The 17,850-nt window shown below is 33.8% G+C and overlaps 2 protein-coding genes across 8 annotated transcripts in view; one reads left to right on the plus strand and one right to left on the minus strand.

Annotated features, from left to right (window-relative positions):
- Positions 1-1,562: 1,562 nt before the first annotated feature.
- On the minus strand, positions 1,563-3,296 carry LOC128157554 (putative peptidyl-prolyl cis-trans isomerase dodo). The gene is made up of 3 exons (XM_052820194.1): positions 3,147-3,296; positions 2,272-2,460; positions 1,563-2,127 (listed from the first exon to the last, which is right to left on the minus strand). The coding sequence occupies exons 1-3, from the start codon at positions 3,196-3,198 to the stop codon at positions 1,907-1,909; spliced, it is 462 nt and encodes a 153-aa protein (XP_052676154.1). The 5' UTR covers positions 3,199-3,296; the 3' UTR covers positions 1,563-1,906.
- A 96-nt stretch (positions 3,297-3,392) lies between these two features.
- The window catches only part of LOC128157538 (ecotropic viral integration site 5 ortholog-like), a 37,454-nt gene continuing 22,996 nt past the window's right edge, over positions 3,393-17,850 (plus strand). For 2 of the 7 annotated variants that reach the window (XM_052820142.1, XM_052820145.1), the window contains exons 1-4: positions 3,394-3,481; positions 8,503-8,755; positions 12,630-12,787; positions 16,752-16,837. In XM_052820142.1, the coding sequence (XP_052676102.1) occupies positions 8,574-8,755; positions 12,630-12,787; positions 16,752-16,837 (426 nt within the window). In that variant the 5' untranslated portion in view covers positions 3,394-3,481; positions 8,503-8,573. Of the gene's footprint in view, positions 3,482-7,048; positions 7,366-8,502; positions 8,756-10,044; positions 10,421-12,629; positions 12,788-15,378; positions 15,825-16,751; positions 16,838-17,850 lie in introns of those variants that run through there. The other 5 variants (XM_052820148.1, XM_052820143.1, XM_052820144.1 and 2 more) reach the window with 5 other exon arrangements.

The following is a 17,850-nucleotide window of genomic DNA, read 5'->3' on the forward strand; positions in this document are numbered from 1 at the left end:
TGATTTTATATATACGACTAAAGAACAATTTGTTTTTAATATCATTTTTTTGTAATACCTTGTATGGTTTATTTTGTTTTAATAGATTTTTTCAGAAATTTATCAGTATTTAAATTAAACTGTGGTTTTTGAATTTGAATGCAACTTCTTGATTACCGGTAGAAGTTTTTATATGAATGTGATTTTTTTAAAGTTCAATGTCATGTATTATAAATGCAGAAAAGTATATCCTCAAACATGTCTGTTAAACCTATCATGTCTTTTACCCTATACCATCTGCAATCCTTTGATACTGTAAATTCCTTATATTTTGTGAGGACGTAATTCCCCGATCCCGCTGTTTTGTATCAACTCGCGAAAATATAAAATTGCAACCGCGGAACTTTTATCCTTATTTCTTATAGTTCTTAACTCTAAGAAAAATAATGGGGAGATTTTTAAATCTGCGAAGGGTACCTCTCGCGATTTGACGTGAATATTAATTCCTCATGTTTAATAAGGAATCTATAGTATCGTTATATTTCTATGTTTAAAAGCTACTGCAGTGCATTTTCTTAGTTCAAGAAAGGTATGCAATTTTTGAATCCCTTTGTTTGGAAACTGCTGTTACTTGATTATGCCAAAAACATGTTTTTTATACTTTGGCTTAAAAATTTGGTATCTGTACATTTGTATTTACCATTTATGTAAAATGGACAAGTTAATGTATTATTAAAATTCTATCATGTATTGGATAAATAATAAAAAGTCATGTATCTGATGAATAATAAATAGTATCAAATGATGTATGAACATTATTTAATTATTAACTGGATTTTGAAAAAAAAAAACAAAATTGATGATAATCCCTGAAATATTATAATGCTTCCAAGACAAAGTACATGTAAAAATATAGTGGAATTATTGATGAAATGTTCCGAGTACAGTTGATATCGTGAATACCATCATACATGTGTATCAATATCGTGGACATGTTGAAATCACAGTCCACTGGTTTTTTTAAATGTATATCAACCTCTACATCTTGAATTCTTGAATATTTTTCTCTTTAATATCCCTTTAAATTTGAGATATTGAGGGACTTTGGATCTTTCATTTCTATTTGAACTTTAAAAGTAACAGACTTTATGTATGGTGACCTTAAAAAGTCATCATTCATGGTAACCAGGTACATATACTTCAGTCATAAAGGTGAGAAAGGTGATTATTCAATGTGTAACATGTTAGGAACACTGTGCATTTCTCTACAAAATATTAAAGACAAATGACTAACGGTTTTGTTCTGACTCTGCCCAAAACTTTAACCTTGACCTTATCTTTGAACTGATATAAGGTCAAAGTCAGTAAAGTATTTAGTCATATCTATAAGTCTATCTTTGTCCAAGGCCAAATTAATCATGATAACAGTATGATATTGGAGATTTCAAAGATTTAAATTCATTGCAAAACCTCCACAAGCAATTTAATGATGCCCTGGCGCCATTAATTAACTCCACAGTTCATGGTAACACTCTTTAAGATCCCATTTCACTGAAACTGAAAAGAAAACTCTAACATGGAGAAATTTCAATAGCACAGTTTATTTAATTCACTTACATAACATTGTACAACATAAAATTGTTGCTACTAAGATTTGATTCTGTAAAACAATTGGTAAGGTAAATTATATATTGCAGGGGAAATGTACACTCATGCTTGCATGAGCTTTATTTTCATAATCTTACACAAACTTGTGTCTAGCATCTGTAACTGTCAACAATTAAAGACATAATCTTTCTTCTCTGTAAACATAAGACTGCTGCGGACTCAGCATGCTGTGAACAACTAAATCCACCAAGTTTTGAGACATCAGAAGGGACAGATCTACTTTTTTTTTTTTGAATAAAGTTCACATTAAGTTCGTTCTTTATGCTGTCCGTAGTATGATGTGTACACCTGAATCTGTGTCCACTATATCACTGAGCTCACCCACTTTCATTGAATAGGTGGCATCTTCAAACGGTTTCTGCATCTGTCCTCTCCCAAAGGGACCGAGATCTCCACCCCTCTTTGCGGAGCTGCAGTCACTAAATTGAGAAGCCAGTTCTTCAAAGGTGGCCTGTCCACTGGTGATTTGATCCCTGTACCCTTCAAAAAGCAAACCACAACATGTTTATCACATTATCAACTGAGAATTCAATTGATTATTTTAATGCTTCTTCTGCAGTGCTCACCTACATAAAAATACAGTAATTTTCACAACTTGGACATACTCAAACAAACAGAACTCACCTTTTAATATCTTTATAGCCTCCTCTTTGGAGCGAGTGATGTTTTCCTCCCGCCAGGAAGATGGCCGCCTTGAGTCCCTGTGCTTCACCAGCAGATGTGAACACTGAACCATTGCAGCCTTTTCTGCTGGGGCGGTAGGCCTGTCCCACTGGCTTTCCTTTGTGTGTTGGTTCAAATAGTATTCCTTACCTATTAAACAATAGAGGTTATTAAAATTTTCCTTATTATTGCTAAATTTTATTATAAAAATTAAAGTGTAGTTTAAAAGTTAGTGACAGCACAAAACTAAAGACCTCTTTCACATATTTAAACAAATTCATAAAATTAGTTTCTTGAAATATTAGTTTTTGCACAATATGATTTCAACTACCCCGGTACACCTGATATTATACCCTGGCCAGGCTACTACACTTTTCACACCCCCCCCCCCCCTAAAAAAACCTCAAAAATTCCAACTTTTTAAGTAGGGTCAAAGGTTAGCATGGTTAGGTGAAGGTAATCTCAAGCATCTATATACAATATTTGAGAACTCAGCCAGAGACATGTCTCTGATCAAGGTGAAGAAAAGATAGTGGTGGATGATTTTTATTGTCCATAAAATGCACTTGAAACACACGTATATATCAATAACTTATTAACTTTATCGATAGTAAGATTGACAATACACCTGCATGTGATTATTTGGTCAAGGTTGTTGAGAAAAATGGGCGGGGCCTCATACAGTTTCGTTGCGAGGGAATGTACTCATGCATTTGTAATGATATGCGTTGTGTACTTATGCTGAATTTAAATTCTTCTGAAAAAACCCTCAAAATTATAGAAAATTTGGTGTTAAAAAATCATGACACTAAGCACAGATTATGTGTGTTTTATACCTGCAGACCGGCTCATTCGCTTTTCCCACCCTTCTGGTAAATCGTCCGCCATGCTTTTTTTGATTAACAAGAGAACAATGATAAGTAGAGAAGAGTTCCGATGGATATTTAAACAATCACTCTTGCGACTAAGAGTTTCTTTGTGATTGTTAAAAGGATAAGTTTAAAGTAAAATGATAAATCAAATAATCAGTGAAAACTTATTTTTAAAGATATCTTATCGATTTTTAGAGTAATTTTACTTCGTGTTTATATTTGCGGTCAGGGTCAAAGGGCGTTAAAGACAACTTCCTGTGAATAAGTTTGACAGAAGCAGGCCTACTACTGCATGAGCTGTAAGTATTTTCGTTTGGAACTGTTGTTGATTTTTTTTGTTTAAAAACCCCTGATTGTTTAACGTTCCATCTATTTTTTTTAACGTCAACCACAGTTTCTAGACTGTCTATATCTTGTTTAATACCAAATATTTTATAGATTCGCATCATGATTCATCCATTCATTGTTTGCCAGTGATATTTGGTTGAGTTACTTTTGGATAAATTGGAGGAGTTTTGACTATTTAACATCGACCCTTTGAATATAGAAGAATTTGCTTTCATGGTTTATTTTTACTCCGAACTATTTTGATCAACTAGAAATAATAACTGTAACAGTGTAACTATACAACCAAACAAAAAGTTCAGTTCTTCTTGTATAGCCTCTTGGGTTGTGGGTGTTCCTTTCAAATATTGAGAACAAGTGATGTTTCAAATCAGTTGAATTGTTTTCCAGTCAAGTAATCCTTGAGATTCTCACACAATAAATCATTCGTCTTATGCTGTTTTTATCTCTATTTTTAATTTTATAAAAATCAATTTGTTCCTTTACTGTTCGATCACTGTTCAAATGCTTGTAATTTTTTCATTTTCCAATTACCTGTGGTAAGTTTAGAATTTGAAAACAATCTAACTGGATGTGCTAGATTAGGTTAAGTTCACAGGTCCAGATCATCAGTTTAAAATAAGAGGCGCAAAATGCAGAGTCCCGGGTCTGATAGTTATATGGCATCAAGGTGCAGGTGTGATCTACATGTACCTCCTTGGGTCAATTAAACTACAGATATAAATTATAATGAACGTTTTATTATTTTGATCCTCGATCATATGGTGAAACTTACAAACAATATTTCTTTAATTAATTATACAGTGTTTAGTAATGGAATGATAAAATTGTTAGGAACTTTTTTTTACACAAACTTAAAAAACAGTTGTTGTTTATTATGTTTTACGTTATCAATTTTTCAGAGAGTGATCTGTAAATCTAACAATATCAAACAAAGAAACAATGAATGAGCATACAATATGAATTCAATCCACCCACTCAATAGAAGACCATTTTTCCTATAGAGTTTGCATGTTTTCATATTGAATCAGCATTTTGCTTTAAATCACTTATTTTAGGATGGATATAACTGATCTAGAGACGTTTTTTCAATAGCGATGAAGTCAATATATACTACACTGGTAGTGTTGATATTCTTGATACAATTAGTGAATCTTTTGGAGGGTTGTGCCTAAATCTGATTTTGTCTAGACAGTGATTCATGTGGTTCATCAAATTGTGTGTGTACTAAGTTCATTGGTTCATCAAATAGTGTGTGTAGTTCATGTTTGTGTGTGGTAATATACATGCATGGCAGCAGTATATTTGTATTTTGATTGGTTAATTTTTTTTATTGTATTTTGATGGAATTTTTCTTGTTGAATGTTGATTGTTGCTTGTTTAGAACTATTGAATTCAAACAGACTTTATTTTGATTTATATTGAATCATTTTTTTTTTCGGGGGGGGGGGGGGGGGGGGGGCGTGCTTTTTGAAAATTGAAATCTTCAAAGATTGCCCCCCAAAAATGTCAGAAGACAGAAGCTCTATATAAAACATTAAAAAAAAAATCACATCCAGAATACATTAGTAATATTTAATATATTAGTACATGTAATATTATATAAAACATCAAAAAAAAAATCACAGCCAGAATACATTAGTAATATTTAAATCTATTCATCATCATGAAACCATTAACATTTAAATGGTGATTAGATGCTGTTTAACATACATAAGATACTAAATTGTATATAACTTGAAAAAAGTGAAAAATTGTTACGAATAGATAACATTTCAGAACATGTAATATATATTTTACTCTTCAAATTTTAGCATTTTTAAGAAACAGTGTTTTATATATATATATATGTATATGAGAAACGTACAGTACATAATTATAATAGTCTATTTGACGTCAATCTAATCTTTGATAAGTGATTGAAAAAAAGAAGGGAAGGGGTGAGGGGGATGGAGAATATGTGGAGAGGGGATCGAGAGATGTCTGTAACTGACATTTCATGATAATCTGAAAATTCTATTTTTCATTTTTTATATACCCGGTAATTCAAAATCATCTCTATTTAAGCAAATTGTAATATTCCCCAATAGGTTTGGTATTAATGACTTGTACATGATGTATATTGATCCTGGAAGTGATACTGTCGGTTCTTATAACCATTCAAGGATATAAACTTCTGTAATTTGAGCCAGTGTGTGTGTATTCTGTTATACGCAAATGCTTTCGTCTTTCCATTGCATAATCCTCTCTGTGACCTGTCGTCGTACGTAATTATGTATCTATTGCCGGCAAAGTTTGTGTCAAAAATGACACTTTCCCTCTATGATCTGCTTCTCTGTATACATGTACCGGTACAGTAGATATAGGTATATGTAAGAATCTTTTCTACAGTCATTCTGTTGATAGAATTCACCAATATTTATTGGTTCTGGTGTATGCGTCAAATACAATTTAATATTGATGTAACCATGTAAGATTGAAATGAATAAATTCTTGATATTAAATAGAGAATTGAGAGAGTTTTCTGTGTAAAAATTTTCATTCTTTTTTATTTATTTTAAGGCATTCAAAAATTAAAACAAAAGTACATTTTTGTAAGTTTTCAGTCTTCGAAAGAAATCCTATTTACTTTAATTATTTTTTCTGCATACTTTAAATCAGAGCTATGCAAACAGATTCTAATCATGTATTAAAGACTTCAAGACAACATGAAACTGGTAGTCTATGTGACAGACATATTGCCTAGCTAGTAATGTCTAGGATAGTTTAAACACCCATTCATAATAATGTGTTAATCTGTTTTGATAGATCACACCAGTCATAGCCACTGGGCCTGATGGTGGCTGTGATACACAGATGTTTCAGGGCCACAACAACATGGGCCCTTTTATTGGAATGTTGTAAACACATGTAATACACATGTTGTCAACATTCAATTTTGACTAATACATATATACTGTACTTAGTAGCATACAACCAATCCCAGAAAATCTCTCTCTCTCTCTATCTCTCTCTCTCTCTCCGTCTCTCTCTATCTCTCTCTCTCTCAATAAATAAATAAATTCATATAGCAATCAATGATAGGTGCAGGCACACAGCAAAGAAACTATTGTTCATATTTATTACCGATATGTACCATAACTTCTGAAGGTGTGGAATTTTATCCTGTCCAATTCCTTGATTTTCATCTAATAGTCAATCTTCATTAATATGGTGAAGTTTACTGTCAGCCAATAGGGGCACTGAATTATTACATTCTCAACGTAGATAATGGAATTTAAATAAAAAAAAAAAAAGATAAATATTTAAAATAAAGAGTATTTTGATGTATATATTGATCATATTGGTAGACTACTTGCATCTTTAGTAGCCTGTTACCATATAGCTTGGAAGACCTGATAGGAAAAAAAAAAAAAAAAAAAGGACATATTTTGATGTTAAAAAACTTCCTTATTTAAAAATACTATTCAGAAACATTTATATTAAAGGTCAAGTTCTTAAGGAACATTTATAAGTCTTATACACCAGTCCAGAAAAAAAATTTATAGGTGAAGCCCAATTGCGCATGGAGTGACTGTTGCGATAATTAGCTCGGGGCCATGGGAAATTGACAAGTCGGCGTTGAGAACTTACCTCATCCTGCTATGATCTCATGTAGATGAATGAGTGAGAGAAGAAATAAACTTAAAAGTGCGTTTACGTTCTGTCTAGTAGAGCAGTGTTTTTGGAGATTTTTAAAAAAAATTTCAGCAGTCTTATTTTTTTTTTTCCATTGGCAAGTGCAAGTGTGAAAATTGTTTGAAGTGAATAGCCTCAAGTGTGTGCAGCAGTTTGAGCAGTAAGTCTTTGTTTATAATACATGTACCGGTAATTTACTTAAGTTTTGTTATTTTGAATCTGTGAGAGAATGACAGAGGAAATTTGTATGTGTGTTGTTTAGGTGCAAGTACAGAGTGCTTTGTCAAGAAAAGTGAAATGAAGCATTCATTGTCCAACTAACAGATTACCTTAATTAATGCTGTGGTTTTTATTTGCAAGAGGACGGAAGCCACAATGCGAAGTGAAATCACCAAGATCCTTGTGCTTTGATAAATGGCAAATACTGAATTCTAAATCATTTGTAGTTTTACCAGATATTACTTGAAAGATCCCAAGTCTTTTTATTTATGGTTCAAGGATCTTTTCATTACCTGAGTTAATTTGCCGAATAAATGGGAGGAAAATTGTAAAAAAGAATTTGTTTTGATGTGAAGATTGTGATTCACGAATATTTTTTTTTCCATATAATGATAAAGCATGTGGATTTGATGATAAGAAATGTCGGATATATAAACTCTCAGAGCAAGGACGTTTATGTGAATTTTCTGGTGGCAGTACCAGGAACTGTGGAGACAGCTTGACCCCCAGAATATTTTTCTGGTGTGGGAAACTCTTGAGGGACAATATGGCCTAGATAAATTGGCTCTCAAGAAAGTATGTCTAGTATTTTTTGACCACCGTTTTTTTGGCAGGTGGTTACAATTGAGAGGGCTGTACAGTAGTCTGTGAAACATTTCCTCACGTCAAAAAAATCAACTTGTGGTTTAAATATTGACACACAAACTCGCGTCAAACATAAAGGAATTAGAATTCTGTGGAATGAAATTTTTTTTTTCTTGATTCAAGCCCATTGTGTGCTTTTATCATAGCTGTGTTAATTTACATTGACATCCTAATGTGTTAGTGGGTCTAAGGATCACTGAGCAATATCCTCAGAATCCATTAAATATTAACAAGAAATGCTGTCCCTCATACTGTAATGCATGTTTTTCCATTATGTGTAGATATTGCCATTCGGTGATATTGCTTGGGTTGACAAGTTTCATGGGTGATTATTGATCATGTTAATTACAGTAAGTGTGAGAATACACAGTCTATAGTCCTGCCTGGATGTGTATTACACGATCCTCAACTACTGTTTTGTTGTGTTTTACAGGTTTGCAGGGAAAAGACGTCAGAAGTCATGAACACAGAATGAGGAGACACTGAGGAGGTTAATTTATCTCAATGTCCACTAGTGAGGTCCCAGTGGCCTCGAAGTCTGAGGTACCTAATGCACCTTCCACCTCCTCCTCCTCCTCTTCCTCAAAAACCACCATCCTCAATGGGTCCTCAAAGCCTGAGGAGAAAGAGGGGCAGGAGAAGGACAACACAGCAGAACTACTGGCCAAGCTAGAGGAAGCAAATAAGTAAGGAAGAAATTTCATGGCTTGTTTATTGATTTGCAGGGACACCCATTCTAAGTGTTTTTGTTTTTCTAATTGAATAACCTTCCATTTCGCTTTTTTTCTCTCACATCTGAGTAATTGATTAGCAATGAAGTTTGTGTGGGACCCATTCCTATATATATGCGATGGAAAATAGGGTATTTATATCTCTTTAGCCAAATGTGATGGGGACTAACTAGGTAGATATCGATGAAATAATTATACCGGTACATGCACATAATAGCATCACAGTAAACCAATTTCATTAAAAGGGAGAAGCATTACTTGCATGAATGTACTCATTGGTCAGGTATATATATGATTGAAAAATGAGCCAGGCAGAATGTAATGAAAAGGGTTATGTTAGAAAGAAACCTTGCCATGGGTTTTTTTTTTTAATATTCTTTGATAGTTAAAATTCTCTTGCAGAATAAGAATAAAAAGCACTTGTGCTTAGATATATTAACAAGCTTTGATATAATTACATTTAAAACTTAAACTGGTATGTACACAGAACCAAATATGTCAAAAGATGTTTTAAACATATGGAAATGTCAAAAGATATATATTTCAAACGTTGGGTGGGGTGAAGATTTCATGACCCTGAAAAGGGGGAGGGAGGCTTAGTTTTCTACATCACGAGACAGGGAATTTACATTTGGATTTGGTTCAGCAACAGGTGACATGAAAGCAGACCAGAATGATAGACATGAGTATGTAGTACTTTTCCTGCAGACTAAAAATTAATAGACTTGGATTATGCAAATGAGCAAGATCAGGAGAAACAAGGTGGATAGTTCATAGCTTATTTACATACTATTTATTCCTTGCCAATCATTACATCCCTAAGTACAAAGGAAGGTTGTCTAGTGCATACATTATTTCTTCTTGGTTTGTGGCACTCTCTCTCTCTCTCTCTCTCCTCTCTCTCTCTCTCTCTCTCTCTCTCTCTCTCTCTCTCTCTGCTGTCTGTTTCTAGTATATTGCTGATATGTAAAGACGAGATTAGGAAAAGATTGAACTTAATAGTTAGCCAGTGACATTGCAAAAGCATATAATTGATCCTTGAATACCTTGAATACATTGCTTATATTACTGAATCCCAGAAATGAAATACCTTTAACAACCCACCCCACCCATACCCCTCTTCTCCCCAAAGAAAAGGGATTTATGAAACATACTGTCCAAAAAAAAAAAAAAAAAAAAATAAAAACATGAAAGCACAACATGCCAACAAAAAACAAATGGAGAAACAGATATGTACCGTGGTCAGTGCGTTCATTTTGTTGTCTGTCAGTATTAAACATATGTTGTCATCATCCTAATATCATAAAAATCTATTGGCTAATTTTAGAAGATGAGCCACTTGAAAAATACTTCACCACCTCTCCAAATGCAGTGAGTGGTTTATCAGTAGTTAACCAGTCTTGCTTTTCCCCGGACATCGTCAACTGCATTTCAGTTCCTGTAGCACTTCCTAATCCAAGGGGGCCCTTCAGGGTGTGAGGGACTGCGTTCTTTATTGATATTAATAATTATGTTTCATCGAGCTGTGAACAAGTTTCAGAGCAAGTGGCACTGGAATGAAGAACTGAACAAGTTTTGGGGTGATGTGGTTCAGGGAGGGAGGAATATCCTTGGTTCAAGGTACGGGGAGAGGGAGGTTTTTTAAAAGTTTTTTTCTATCATGGGTAGGACGTGGCAGTTACAGCTACCATAAGTTGTGTCAACGATTGTTGTTGCTGTCAACAGGAAAAGCAGAAAATGAACAGGTCCCAAACAATTGAGGATTTGTTCAAGTTGACAGAATCAAGAGCACATAATTTTGGGTTTTTTGGGTGTTGACTTATTGAATCCAATGGTTTCTTTGGTTCATATTCTTGTAGTTTCATGAGAAATGTTTAATGAATAATGTTAAAAATGACATTAAGTGGAGGGTTTATTATCATAAATCTAGTGTAATCTAGAGCTGCATCTAGTCCAATTTTTTTTTTTTTTACAATGATATATTTAATATTTTGGCTGCTGTTTTGCAATAATTGTTATAGCTATAGGAGGAATAAAAGGACAATTCAGAAGGAAGATTGATGGATAATATTGATGTGAACTGTTTGTGATGGTTGTCAAGATATGAACAAATCAAAATTTGATTAAAATTAAGTGGATTTGAATCCCATTTGAATTACACTTACATAATACATTTGTGTATTTCTTACACACAGTATCATTCAGTCAATCAGGAAATAAGGTACAGATCTAGCTATATATTTACCAGTATTAAGCCTGGTACTATATGTAAGGGGGCAACAATACGTCAGCAAGAAGCTTTACAGTGCCAGTATACCAGTACCACAATGCCAAGTTTGGAATAAGATATTTTCTTTAAGAGCCAGTATTCAATCTTTTTTTTGTAAGAAATAAGATTTTTATGTATTTAAAGAGTCACATCCAGTAATATATCAGCCATCTGGTATCTATTCTATGAGTAGAATTTCATGAAAGACAACATAGCTATCTCTGTTTCAAGAAAATCTCTCTCTCTCTCTCTCTCTCTCTCTCTCTCTCTCTCTCTCTCTCTCTCTCTCTCTCTCTCTCTCTCTCTCGTGAAGTATTGGAATGTTAGTTAATGTTTATCAATAATAAAAAAAAACATCAACCCATCAAAAACCTCTTATTGAAATTAGAATAAAAAACAAAGCAGTTCATTGACAAGTTATTCCCACACAACTCAGATATTTACTAGTATTCTTTGGTTGCTTAGAATACAAAATTGATTAATTTCCGTGCATTATAATTTGTGGTTCACTGAAAAAGCCTTGGAAGTTTTGACATCTCTCTTACACAGTGATTAATCATCGCTCATCAAAACAAGGAAGAATCTCGTTACGACTTAAGATATTGGTTTTTGTGCATGCGGTAAATGAAAATGTTCGTTTTATGGAGGAGCAGGTAAGCCTTTCAGTTGTTAAGCTGTCACCTGGGTATAAATCACACACTGCTTATGGTCTCTATCAAGGTGCAGTAATTTCGGCCAATCTAATTATTGTTCCATATAAGGAAAAGTGTAGATTGGCGACTGGTTATTTCCCGTGAACTGTAACGGCCGGCTTGTACATGTGGTCGTAAAATACTGTTGTTTTGATTGCTAGTAGATTAATTGCAAGCGCTGTGTACAGAATGATTTTCTGGTAGTGGTTATGTTCCTGTAAGAATATCGTACTTTGTAATGTTGATTGATGTAGAACGGAAAACAGCAATAGAATTTAAAGAAAATTCAAATTGCGTTAGACTGCAGATCTAGATATTTTAGAATCTAAATTTATAAAAAAAAAATCATTTATCCTTGATTTGCTCTATATAGTGTCATTCATTGGATATTTTCAACCCAAAATTGATTTTTTGCTTCAAACAGCATGTATTTTTGATAAGTGCTTGTAAATACCTGGTATGCTGTCTAGAAGCACGTGATGTAGTCATTCAATGTACACAAATAATCAATTTCATTCTGATTTGGGGACAATTCAATTCAATTTATTGACTAATTAGAGACCCTTATGGGGCAAATTAAACGATATGCACAATACAGTAAAACACAGTTATGGCGAACGTGTTTATAATGAATTGACGCTTACAGTAAAGTGATTTTCATTCCCCATGATTTTACTAAATGTTGTAAACTTGAGGGATATAACGAATTAGGCTTATAACAAAGAAAAATTGTGCGTCCCTGGCACTTCGTTATAAGTGTATTATACTGTATACTGTAAGAGTTGTGTGAATGAAAGAGAATTGTAGATATTTTAGTCACTGTAATAATCAAAGATAATCATTGATCATGACATATTTCTTGTTTTAGACTCCTGGAAGCAGATGAGAAATCCTTGGTCAGCCTTTCTGTTGCCCCCTCCCCCACCCCCAGCCACTCCCGGAAGGGCTCGGGGTCCAGTGTGGTGTCCAGTACTTCCTCCAACAGTCACTATAGTAACCAACAGTCCACAGAGGAACCAGAAAACAGTATGTATGGGGGAACCAGTCAATGAGATGAAAACCTCTGACCCAAACCCTCACCTTTTTTTTTAAGATGTGTGGGAGAGAGTCAGAGTGGAGGCCATATTGAAAAGTGGTAATTCTGGAAAAGAGCTGGTTTGCGACTCTGTCTTCCTTTTGCGACTTTATTTAACAGTTCTAGCTTCTGAGACGCTGGCATTTGGTAAAGGAATAATTCTGCTACAACTCATTTATCACTATTACCATGTTTCTACTTTCTTGGTTTGAGTGGCCCTATTTTATGTGTTTTGTGCTGACATCTTTGCAAAAAAATCCATCCAGTGGCAATATGAGTGGACTAGTTCCATGTAATGCTTCACCGTCAATGATTAGGCCATGTAAATGGTGAGAGCATCATATTTAAGTAAGTTGTAGAAGAGTTATTCTTTTTGGCATTTGGATCTGGGAAATAAAGTTGTAAAAGGTAGGCAGAACCTTGACACCAGCTACTTCACAGAGTTTGTGTCCTCAAAATGGCCTCTGCTCTGATTTTTTATTGCAAATATTGTAAATAAAAGTCATGATTAGAGTCAGAGGAATCATACTGCTTACAGTAAATATGAGCTGTGTAAATACTGTTGTTTCATCAAAATTTGTAGATCATCATGGATTTTGTTGTTGACAAGATCCACAAAATGAATTTCCAAGTTATGTAAGATATGTAAAAATTATTTTAAATATATTAAATTCTGTTGTCAGTGAATTCATATATATTAGCTTGCAACTGTAAAGTATAATAATTGAACCCACGAGTCAAAAATTCATGCTCACATTATACATGATTGTAGGGGAAACATATGTAAATTGTTTAAGATAAGGACAAGACCTGAGTATAAATATTTTAGAAAGAGGGTGTAGTTGATATTTATAGTACATGTATAAATTCAATATTATAACTAAGGAATTGAGGAATGAATTTAATTTATACCTATGTTATACGATATAACATAATTTGGGGCATATTCAAGTTATGTTATGTTATAGTTGTTAGAGAATTGCTGCAACTGAAATCATGCACCTTATAGGTAGAAATTAAATTTATTCCTTATAATTTAATTTTCTACTACCCGGTATTTAAATCAGATAATAAGGCCCATTAATTAGTTAAAATATATAGCCTATTAATTTGTATAAAATTTAAACGTAACGTCAAGTGGATTAATATGTTTTGCACGCACGTCGTATTGTGACGTAGGCAAGTTATGTTATACAATATATATGAATTTGTTTAGCCAATCAAATGAGGCGTTACAACCAGAATTAAATTATTAATGCATAACACATTGATTGGAATCAAACAAATAGTACAGTGTACATAGCATAATCAGTATCCCAACAAAGACGTTAGCCAAAGCACAATGCTGAGACGTCAGCCGAAACACAATGCTGAGACGTCAGCCGAAACACAATGCTGAGACGTCAGCCGAAACACAATGCTGAGACGTCAGCCGAAACACAATGCTGAGACGTCAGCCGAAACACAATGCTGAGACGTCAGCCGAAACACAATGCTGAGACGTCAGCCGAAACACAATGCTGAGACGTCAGCCGAAACACAATGCTGAGACGTCAGCCGAAACACAATGCTGAGACGTCAGCCGAAACACAATGCTGAGACGTCAGCCGAAACACAATGCTGAGACGTCAGCCGAAACACAATGCTGAGACGTCAGCCAAAACACAATGCTGAGACGTCAGCCAAAACACAATGCTGGGCTGCAAATTCTGGGGGAAACAACAGCATATAAAAACAAATCTACCCTCAGATGCATTAAATTTAAAAAAAAAAAACCCTGTAATTTATTGTAACAGGATGAGATTGTCAAACCAAAATTAAAAAAAACAAAAACAAAAACAAAAAAAAAACTGGTGCAGCTTTAATAAGCTTCCGTACAATGCAATGAGTAAATTTTTTTTCCTGCTCAGATTTAATTGTTGTGCTCTAGCTATCTTCTGTCCAGACCACTGCAATTGATATCTATGAAATTTTAAGTTTGAGAGTCAATTTCTATGATGCATGTATTTTTATCCCTTCCCCATCCTAAACATGTATGTATAAAGGCTGCCCAAAACATAACGATGTGCCATGACCTTGACCCAAAGTCTGATGAATGTCAAGGTCTATTTACATGTACATTATTTAAGTATATTCTTTATTTAATATGCAAATGTATGTCAGGTCTTCATTCCTTAAATGCTTTAATTCTAAAGTCCTGAAGAGAGGTGGGTGGGGGATTGTTGACCCTGGCCCATAATAACTTAATATACCTATAGGTGCTTTAATTGGTCTGGCCCATAGTATTGTTCACAAAAAAAACAACATTTATAGTGATTTTACTTTTCAAAAATTGATGTTATCAACTTTTACCAAGACATTTATTCTTTTTTAAAAATGTCAAAAATTTGATACAGCATAATGCACCTTTGACAGCATCTTAATTCTTATAAATATTAAATATGCTGAATTACTTCAGGTGAATTTTCAGATGACATATATTTAAAAGTGTTTTTTTTAGATTTATAATTAACACTTTATATTAAATTACTTACCCGTCCTTAATTATTGTAAGGTCTAAAGAACATGTTGTAGTGTTATCAGATGATTAATGGGGAAAATTTAACGAATACATAAGATTGATGCAATAGTTAATATATAGAGAAAATCAGAAGAGGGTTTTTCCTGAATCAATACATTTTATTAGATAGTTTTAATGAATACTTGTAATTTTTGGGCATACAATATTTATTTGAAGTTCATATCCTCGGTATAGTGTTGTGGTAGGGAAGTATTTTAATCTACAGGAAATATTCACGATAAATGAGGACTGTTGTCCTATAGCGACACGAAATGGCCATTTGTAGGCTGTTTGTGTTGTAATTTTTCATCTGGCGTGGATTATGCATAGGTTTAAATCCAAACGCAAAAGGTCGTTTGAGAAACTGTTCAATAACTTAGCCTCTACAAGCACAAGTTCTGAAGATGATAAGGATGAATACGGAATAGGTGAGATTTAGGATATTGATTTGTGACTGTTTTAAATGAATGTTTACTAAATGGTGTTGACTGATTGTTTGAATATCAGAGCTGTAAACACACATTACAAAAAAGATGTGGCCATAAATGGTCCTTAGGTCATCATAAGAAAGTTCCCTAAAACCAGCACTTGCCTGCTACTTAACTGGTGAATCTTTGATATATGCTACAGTTAATTCGGGGAGCTGAGCTCCAGTACCTTGATTCTTTTCAAATAATTTTAAGATGTTACCCAGTATTGTGTGGTACATGTGGATTATCATTATGCATTTTAGTTGTTGTATAGTTATCAAATTTCCTTGAAACTGATATATTACAAGAGTTTAGAATTTGTCTTTTGAAAAATGAGGAAAAAATTATTGACGTTAATGAGATAAAGAAATACCTGATAATGTATACGTTTCCTTGATAATAATACATGTACTTTATGAAGATTTTGATCATTCATTAAATAAAAATTAAAATTGTGCATGCATATGGTCCATCATACATTGTGGGATTTGCCTTTTATTTTAATTCTAGCAAGTGGACCAGATCGTTTAAGAAAAGTTCCACTAGGTACTTGGTTTATTTTTACCTTTGACCTCGAATTGTAGTTTCTTAAATCCTGTCCCCATGCCCTCCTCTTCCCCCTCATTCACCAGAAAACGCCACCACACACATACAAGAGCATTACAAATCTTGTCACCCCCACAAATAAATGTACAATGTACCTCAACAAACCCTCTGTTACTCTGTCCCTCTCAACATGAGAAATATGGTGCCCATCAGCTGTGTATATGTACATGTACATGTATCTATAAAGAAGAGATCTTGGAACTCCATTTTTTGCTTTATAAGGAAGAAAGTTTTCATTTTTTTTTTTTTAAATCTTAATTAGTGTCGCTATTTTTGTAGATGCAGCTACAGGAAATGTTTGGGAAATCTGGGGAAAGCTCGTCAATGACTGGGATAATGCCAGAAAGAAAACATCCCTCATCAAGGTATACGCAAGAGGGGATACAGATAGTAATTAGCGTTTTAATTATCCAACATGGTCATCTTTGAGACTTGAATAAGAGTTCAAGTCATGGTACGATTGACACATGTTGCAGCATGTTGTGGTCGTACCAGGAAAGTATTTGTGGATCATGATGTCAATTAATTGCTCTTCATAATCAGAAATTACTCTATGGCTTGATTGAGTCGGAGGGATTTGAAAAAGACATATATTTATCAAAATTTCAACAACAAGAAAGTCATGGTATCTATGGTACTTCTAGATTGCTAGAAATATGATGGAATTTCTTGGTCAGATTAATACCACTGCAGTTTATACATGTATTAAGAAAAAAATTCATGATTTGGATGTTAAGCCTTAAGGTGGAGAGTCAAAGCAGGTGCAATAAGCCATGCACAGGTCCTGTTCTGACCCCTAGCATAGTAACTGTTGAACAATCAGGACAGGATCATTATTTACTAAACAAGATAAACAGACAGGGACATTTTTTTTTGCATGTGTCATTACCGGTATATGGCCACCAACCAGTAACATTTCATTAAGAAATTAATTCCCATGGTATGTGTTTACCTGAGCCAAAAACTCCCTGTACGTCATTGATAACAACAAAAACTATTTAGATAATTCATCAAAGCATTGATTTTATGACTCTTATTTTTTGTTTCTCATCTGTTTTTGAGTGATTGCTGTTCAGTTGTGGACAATGATTTTTTCTTCTGGCTATTGAGAATTAGAAGTGGTGTTGGGTTCATGTATCATATCAATCGAGGAGGTTAAAAAAAATGACTGAATGAAAATATAAACAATAGAGTTACCACCTGCCTCCATCACCCCCCCCCCCCCCAAAAAAAAAAAATTACAGGAATTAACAGTCAAAACTAATTAAGCTTACACACTCTCAAACTGACAAGTGTCATGACAAAGATCAATCATGAACATTGAAATACGTCCAAATCAATACAAAAATAGAGCGAAAATATTTTAATTCTAAGAAAA

This window comes from Crassostrea angulata, chromosome 7 (genome assembly GCF_025612915.1).
Source record: "Crassostrea angulata isolate pt1a10 chromosome 7, ASM2561291v2, whole genome shotgun sequence".
NCBI classification, from domain to species: domain Eukaryota; kingdom Metazoa; phylum Mollusca; class Bivalvia; order Ostreida; family Ostreidae; genus Magallana; species Magallana angulata.